Genomic DNA, 7,678 nt, shown 5'->3' with positions numbered 1-7,678 from the left:
CTTTGAGACACTGCTCTTACTACTGCACTTCATGATTGCTCATTTCCATTCCGAGAGTAGATACCATAAGTGAATATCTCTTATTTGATTCTTTCTGGGTATTTGTTCCAGGATATATGAACAGATTAGCCTGCTTTTTAGTGGATACTTTTATGTTATAGTTTTTAGTTCTTGGGTATTTAAAGCAGAATATTTACAATAAAATTTAAATTTTGCATTTGTCAGAGCTAGTTATAGTCAAGTGCATTGTGCAGAGTTGTGTCTAGTTCGTATAAACGCCTTGCCCAGGATAAAACTCCAGTGTTACAGAATATTTATGCACAGAACCCCGTTTATGAGAAGGAGGCAGATATACTGATCTCGTTTGCAACGCAAGATGCCTAAACATGACATGCCGGTGACATGTAGCAATAACTTCCTTTAAAGAGACATTTTAATCTGAGATCCTGAGAATGTTCCCTTGGCCTTAACTGAACTAACTCGGGTCACTTCCCGCTGTACGTGCATCTCTCTTCAGCCTATTTCTACTGTGTACTTAAAATAATTTTGAGAATTTCGTTTAGGCCTTTTCTGACTTTCTTGCTTCTACCTTCTTTCTTCACCTTTCTTGACCTGTTGAAGTAGAATAACAAAAAGATGGTAAGTGAGGTGCCCCGTGCTGTTTGTTGACCGTTTTTGCTTGATGGGACCAAGTAGCTGTTATGTTATTTTTTTGATGCTCTTCATTGTTTTTTGTCTTGTCCTACATTTTACATTCGAATCCATACTTATTTTGGATGTTGTTCATTGCTTTGGTTTACTAGCAACTAATTCATGAAGATATTTAATGTATTGCTTCTAAATGCTACATAACCTGTAGTTTTGCAAGATGTAAAAATAACTCTTAGATCAACACGAACTCAGCATCTTTAAGAGCAGAAATCGCTATATTTAACATGACAAACCAAGAGCTTGAAAAAACTTCTAGATTTCAGTTAGACAAATTTTACTGAGTATCAGTGTGGTGGAAACATTGAATGTCATGGTGGTTCTCTGCAAAATGAGTTGCGCTGTCCTCCTTCCTCTTCACCTACCAAGTGCATGTGTGTGTGTTAACGTGCTCTTGAGAACAATTCCTCTGCTGTTTAACTTTGTTTTAAAAGGACATGAAAGTTTTGTGCAACCTTCATTTCACATTTGAATAGCTGTTTTTCCTGGGCTGTCCTGTTTGGTAGCATAGAGCCTCAAAGAATAGTGCACAAAAACGGTTTCTGCTTCTTCTGACTGGTGGAGTTTCTGTCGTCTTCAGTTCTCAGGAGTAACGTGGTACATGGTGGAGTTTTCATAGCACAGTTTCACTAGAGTATGGTTGATTTAAAATGTTAGTCTTGACTTTTCTGTACAGTAGAGAAGTGAAGTATGGTCATCTGTGCGAGGGACAACACATAAAACACCTTGTCTGGGAGAGGGAGTAGAAGAGGAATAGTTTGATTTAAATTCTTTTCAATTAACTTCCTTTTTTGTGGTCACCAGTAACTGTTTAGGTTACATCTAAAAAGGGCATTATAAACCGGATGCTGGATTTTTTGCTGTGCATCTTTTTTTCCCTGGCATTGGATAGTAGATCGAGTGACCCTCACTTCAGAGTTTTCTGTGCCACAGCAACTGCAAACTGCGGTGGCATATTTTTGTATGAAAACAGCTGGGTTTTTTTGCTATGAAATGAATATAATACTAGTATGGAAACAGTGCTATTGGTACCTAGAAAGATATTCTTATAAGCTAAATAGAAGCAAGTCAGTTAAGGTTTTTATTTAGAAAAGTATGGGTTATAATAGGGAGCAAAGATAAGGTGCTACTGTGCATAGTTCCTCTGGGAAACACGTGGGAAAGGAGAAGATACGCTGCTACTAATTTGAATGTGCAATGTTTGCATAACTAACTTGAATAAACAGATTGCTTAATCAGTGTGAAATGAGTATACAAATTATGCATTAGTTGGTCTTACTTGTGCAAGAATGTGGTACTGGGGTTTTTGGCTTGGGACTTTTGGCATGGAACAGGTGAGGGTATAGTTAATATTTAGATGTGTCTCTTCACACCCTACTGACATAGGCAATATGTAAACCATTGTTTCTTTTAATGTCTAGTGTGGAACTTCTAATCTCTTCCTTGTTTTTGCTACTGTTCAGTATGCTTATTCATCACTCATTATTCCTTTTATGGTATCGTGCACAGAAATCTGCAACATGCATGGAAAAATATTCTGCCAATCCCACCTACTCCCCTTATGTGCTATTTTGCATCTCAGCCCTTAGAAATTAGTATTTGATAAAAGAATTTTGGAGGTGTCAGTGGAGAACCAGTGGTATTTATAAAGGTCTTTGTAGCATCTAGCTGTAACAGGGTTTGTTGGTTTAAGGTAAATTGGCAAATGGAATTAAAGTTTATTTTGGAAAAGGTTTGGGGTGGGTAACAACCAAACTTAAATACGACATGAAATAATATTCTACTTCTCTCCTAAGTACCTGAAAATGATTCTAAAACATGGGTGTTGTTTAAGGACACAGTTGGACACAGGCTGGAGCAGTTCAGTGTCATTCTTGAGGATTTTGATGTTTGGAAAACTTTGCAAGCAATGACATGTTTCTGTATAAAAAATTTTACAGGATCTCATGGTTGGTGATGAAGCGAGTGAATTACGCTCAATGCTGGAAGTGAATTATCCAATGGAGAATGGCATCGTTCGGAACTGGGATGATATGAAGCACCTCTGGGATTACACATTTGGACCAGAAAAACTTAATATTGACACAAAAAATTGTAAAATACTACTCACGGAACCTCCCATGAATCCAACTAAAAACAGGGAGAAGATCGTGGAGGTATGTCTGTCTAGTAGAAACTGGTATGTACTGTCATTGAAGCATCGTTAGGTGATTTTATCTTCTTGGAACATCTGGTAACTGTCTGAGGCAAAGCAATTCTCCTGTTTTCTAACCAAAACTCGTCCTCAGCCATAGTCCTGAAGGCTACTGTGGCTTAATTCAAACAAGCTGATCTCATTCAAAAGCTATAAGCAGGCTACTTTCCTCAAGCTATATCACCATTAAAACACAGAATTGGAAATATGTCTTTATCTTCATGTAACAGAGTTATATTAATTACTGGCTATTGGGTGAATGTTAATTACTTTCAGTGACTTGGGCTCCTGTAAGCCAGTAATGCTTCAGAGGAGACTGAGATGATGCACACCAGATGGAGCGGTGTTGTTGGAGGTAGCTGAGACAGAGGTGTGATGACAGCCAAGTCACTAATCTTTGATTAATGCTGGGGATTATCAGTGGAAGCCTTCTAAGAAGGAAAGAGAGATTCTTGGATCCTCAGTCTGAGAGTGCTGCTCTGGATGACCTAAGCTCCATCTGAACCTTGTGTTAGTGTATGTTGTCAGATTGTTTAGCTCAGGTACCACATGACAAAGAGTCAATTTGAAGAGCAGTAATGTTTGAGGAGAACAAAAAGTTTAGCTTCATGGTTTTTTTATTTTCCTCAAGCGTCATAGGTATTTTCAGTTAATGTAAGTATTCAGTGTAACAAAAATTCATTTAAGAAGTGTGTTGGTAGAGTAGCTGATATGGCAGGAAAAATGGATTCTAAGTCTGAAACCGTAACCATTTATCAGAACTTTGAATATGAAAGCTTGTGTGTGTGTGTTTATATACATATTTGTTTGTTTTTTTTACCCAAATCTGCTGCTCAGTCTAATAAGAATTTACCTTTATCATTAGTGACCTTTCCTTTAAAATCTCTTTGCTGTCACAGCTACAGTAGTCCTTTCTGCATCACACAGTGAATATATTTGCAGTAATCTTTTCTTTCAGTGACTGGGGAGCAAATGCAGTATAGCAAAATCAGAAAAACTTAAGTGAAAAAAAAAAAATCAAACTGCACCACCTAAATTCAGCATTTCTTAGCAGTTTCTAAGGACCTATGACCTTAGGATTACGTAACACAGCACTAGTGATACCCTCTGTTGTGTATTGGTCAGCTGGGGTGTGACAGACACAGCAGATTGCTCTGGGTGGCCTCCGTGTCACAGGAATGGTTGAATTTCCTGTTCAGGCTTCTTTTGCTTTTCAGCTGTCTACAATAGTGTTCTTGTTTCTGTTTTCCTGCTCAACACAAAAGGCTGGGTTTTAGTTATTCTGAAACTGACTAATTTTATACCCTAAATTGAAAAGTCTTGTATGGCATCTAAACTCTGACAAAATATTTGTATTGCCCCCGTTTGCTTTTTTTAAATCACTCCAGAGATTGTAGATATTTAATCATGATCCAGAGGATTACAGAGAACTAAAATCCCTTTTTGGAAATTTAAATTTGAGTTAAACAGAAGCTCATTGTTTTTATTAATATTTTAAATGGATCACAGTGTTAGGAGGACTAGCAATATTTAGGTTTTGAACTGCAACATGTTTATTCTCCTTCCATTTTTGACATGGGCTCCTCCTTTTCAGGGCACCTAACCCAGTATGAAGCAGAGGACTGAATTAAGATTTTTCCTAAAGCCTGCAGTAAACATAAGTGTCTCTGTATTTTGTGATACAGTGCAGTAGCATTTTTGGGGATTTTTTGGGTTTTTTTTAAAAAAAGCTTAGTCATCTGGACCATATCAAGATGATAAATAATTATATATGCTGTACTTCATTCTACTTCCAGTAATTCTTTCCTCTCCCCATAGCTCCATCAAACACAGCTGCATATTAACAGCAGCAAGTGTTCACATGACAGCTATACTGTAAAATATATATATTTTAAAGTGCTGTTTCTTTCATAGCATGTACAAGACACTGGTTGCTCCTCAGCTTAACTGTTTGCTGTTTGTCTCTAGTTACCTGCTGCATTCTCGTTCTGGGATACCCTCAGGAGCAGCCAGACTGTAACAGCATAACACATAGCTGTACAGATACTCTAGCACAGTCACTTCTCCTAATACCAAACTTTATTACTTATCTATTAGTAAAATTATTATTTATTATTAAATCTTTATAATTTTTATTATGAAATTTATTATTAATATTAAAAGATTCCCCCCCCCAATTTTTAGTTCTTCCTTTCTGTGCCTAATTAGAACATCACTTTGTAGGTAATCCAGAAGCTGCTGTCATGAGAAGAAGAATGTTTTCAGGATAACATCCTGCTCAGTATTGACACCTTAAGATTTGTTAACATATATGTCCCGTGTCAAGGCATTTTTCATGTCCCACAGAACAGACCTTGATGTGTTGAAAGAAAGAATAACAACCCCCCAAAGGCTGGCATATAGCTTATAAAAGAGTTTTGCAGTGTCTTCTAGGGTTTAGTACAGCATTTGAAGGCAGTAACCAATACCATTTGAATACTCATTTTGTTGTATGAAGATAATTTAGATTTTCCTTTACATCAGTTTTTAATTTTGTAAGCACTCGGGTTGTTTGAAAGACGCATCCATTGGAATAGTGCTGGGTTTAGACAATGACGACTCAAACGGGATCTCTTTTTGAGTTGCTGCCCTTTCCACTGTTCCTTTTCTGGCAGACACTTCTGCTTCTTCTTTCTGAAGGTATTGCTGTGTGCTAAATTGTGGCCATTACAGAAGTTACTAGCCAGCCTCGTAATGTCTTGCTCATTCTCAACCCGTGCACTTGAGTACTGTATTAAATTTCCTTTTATATCACCCAGTTTGCACTGGGGGTTTATAAAAACCCAAAGGGTGATGTTCTCGTGGCAGGGTGCTCTGCAGCTCACTCCCTCTCTGTTCCTTTCTGCTTGACTTCGGCCGTGCTGTGTGCTCACAGCAAATATCCCCAGAAAGGTGGCAGTGGTATTCCCAGGGCTTTTGTGGTGTGCTCCATACAGCCATGAAATAATTGACTTTGCAAGGATCGGGTTTTTGATATGGGCCAGCTGTTTAAAATCATGCTACTTGAACAGAGGAAGTTCTCTAAATAGTTCAGAATTCTAAAATTGTCAGGCATCAGCTTTTTTTTTTTCTTTAGAAATGTTTAGATATCTCTTACTTGAGCTGTGGGAGTACTTAGGATTTAATCAATTTCTAATCCTGGAAGTTACAGAAGTGCTCAGGGGGCTGCAGAATAACAAAAGCAAAACTTGTGTATGTGCTGGAATAATCAGAGTTCATCTGTTTTTCCTGGTAAAGAATTCTGAAGGGAAAGCTGCTGTACAGTATGGTTTGTTTACTTGGTCTTTTTTGTGTTTATAGAGAAGACAAGATCCTATAAACTCTACATCCTTTAATCTGAGATCCTGTTTCTTCACTGAAACTAGTTTAGTGGTTAGGGGAACCTAGTCTGCAAGACAGGCAGTTACTTTTCCTGTTTCAGCAAGAGTTCTGCAAACCTGTGGTTTTCTGTATGCAGTGACAGAGTCAGCCCTACCTGTCCTATTTCAGTTGTGCATTTTGCACTAATTCTAGATGTTTGTCATCAATGATGTTTTAAAGAAGGGAAGAAAGCAGCCCAGATGCAAAAAAACCCCGTGACACTGGGCTTATTCTACACCTGTGTGCGTAGGAGTCTGTTTGGTCTTGACATAGTCTGCGGTTGTACAAAGTCTATAGGGCTTGATATGAAGAATTAAGATAAAAAACCCCACTGAATTTCTTTAGATCCAGAGCATCCACCTTTAACAAACATTTCATTCCCAAGTCACACTTTGGTAATGAAGTACTTGGCCGCTCTACAAGGACTGCCTCCCACTGATTGGAAAATGGCTTGGTAAAGCTGCAGAAATTGGTGTGTGGGTTTCTGGGAATTACTCACTTTTGTTGCTAAAGAGATGTGGAATATTTCACCTGGCTCATCTTGTATGAACAGGTAAGGCATAGAGCTGAATGTACTCCTCACTGCCATAAAACAAGTAGGTTTCTACTCTTTGTAGAATTTGTATGAGGAAATTTATTGGAAAATGTTTTTCATTAGTAAAAATACAGAATTAGAGAAATATGGTTTTTAAAAATAAGTGAAATTTATTTTTAGGAAAATGTTTTTCATTAGTAAAAATACAGAATTGGAGAAATACAGTTTTTAAACGTACGTGAAATTTCTTTTTGAGTATTTGGCCTGTTTTGGACATTAATTTTTGCCTTCATCTTACAGGTTATGTTTGAGACATACCAGTTTTCTGGGGTGTATGTAGCCATTCAGGCTGTTCTTACTTTGTACGCTCAAGGTAGGCAAAGATAACTTAAAATCTCTTTAGTTTATCAATGTGTTGCTGAGACAGACTTGTAATGTGATATTAATGGGTCTTGGGCTTAATTCAACACTGCTGTAATTAAGTCCATCTCTGTCTTCCAAGCTTGCTTTTTGTTTTGAGGAACTACTGATAACACCCATCGGTGTTATTTTCATCAACCAGCTGTGGAGATGTGCTTGTAAATGCAAAAACCTGGTTCATTGTCACTGTCATTGTTTCAGGGTGTAGTTTTTTAGCCTCTGGCAGCAAGTTTGAATGACGTGATTTTGATTTTCTGATCAAGGAAAAAAATTTATTACCATAAGTGAATTTCAAGAAGATGACTAGGTGACTTTGCAGTCAATTAAAAAAAATAAGTTGATTCTTTTGCTGTAGATAAATGATCCTTGGCCTGAGGAGAAAATTATGGATCAGAAAATCATAGAATCACAGACTGGTTTGG

The 7,678-nt window shown here is 37.5% G+C and overlaps 1 protein-coding gene across 1 annotated transcript in view; it reads left to right on the top strand.

Moving 5' to 3' along the window:
- LOC104520444 (actin-related protein 2-like) overlaps window positions 1-7,209 on the top strand; it is a gene marked incomplete at both ends in the record, with an annotated part of 14,163 nt that extends 6,954 nt beyond the window's left edge. Inside the window, 2 exons of the mRNA XM_029083534.1 lie at window positions 2,649-2,864; window positions 7,137-7,209. Of these exons, the coding sequence (XP_028939367.1) occupies window positions 2,649-2,864; window positions 7,137-7,209 (289 nt within the window). The remainder of the gene's footprint in view (window positions 1-2,648; window positions 2,865-7,136) is intronic.
- Between the last annotated feature and the right edge of the window lie 469 nt (window positions 7,210-7,678).

This window comes from Antrostomus carolinensis, unplaced genomic scaffold (assembly GCF_000700745.2).
Source record: "Antrostomus carolinensis isolate BGI_N321 unplaced genomic scaffold, ASM70074v2 scaffold7892, whole genome shotgun sequence".
NCBI classification, from domain to species: Eukaryota; Metazoa; Chordata; class Aves; order Caprimulgiformes; family Caprimulgidae; genus Antrostomus; species Antrostomus carolinensis.
Note: the sequence above shows the minus strand (reverse complement) of the source record. Positions and strands in the feature narration are given on the sequence as shown.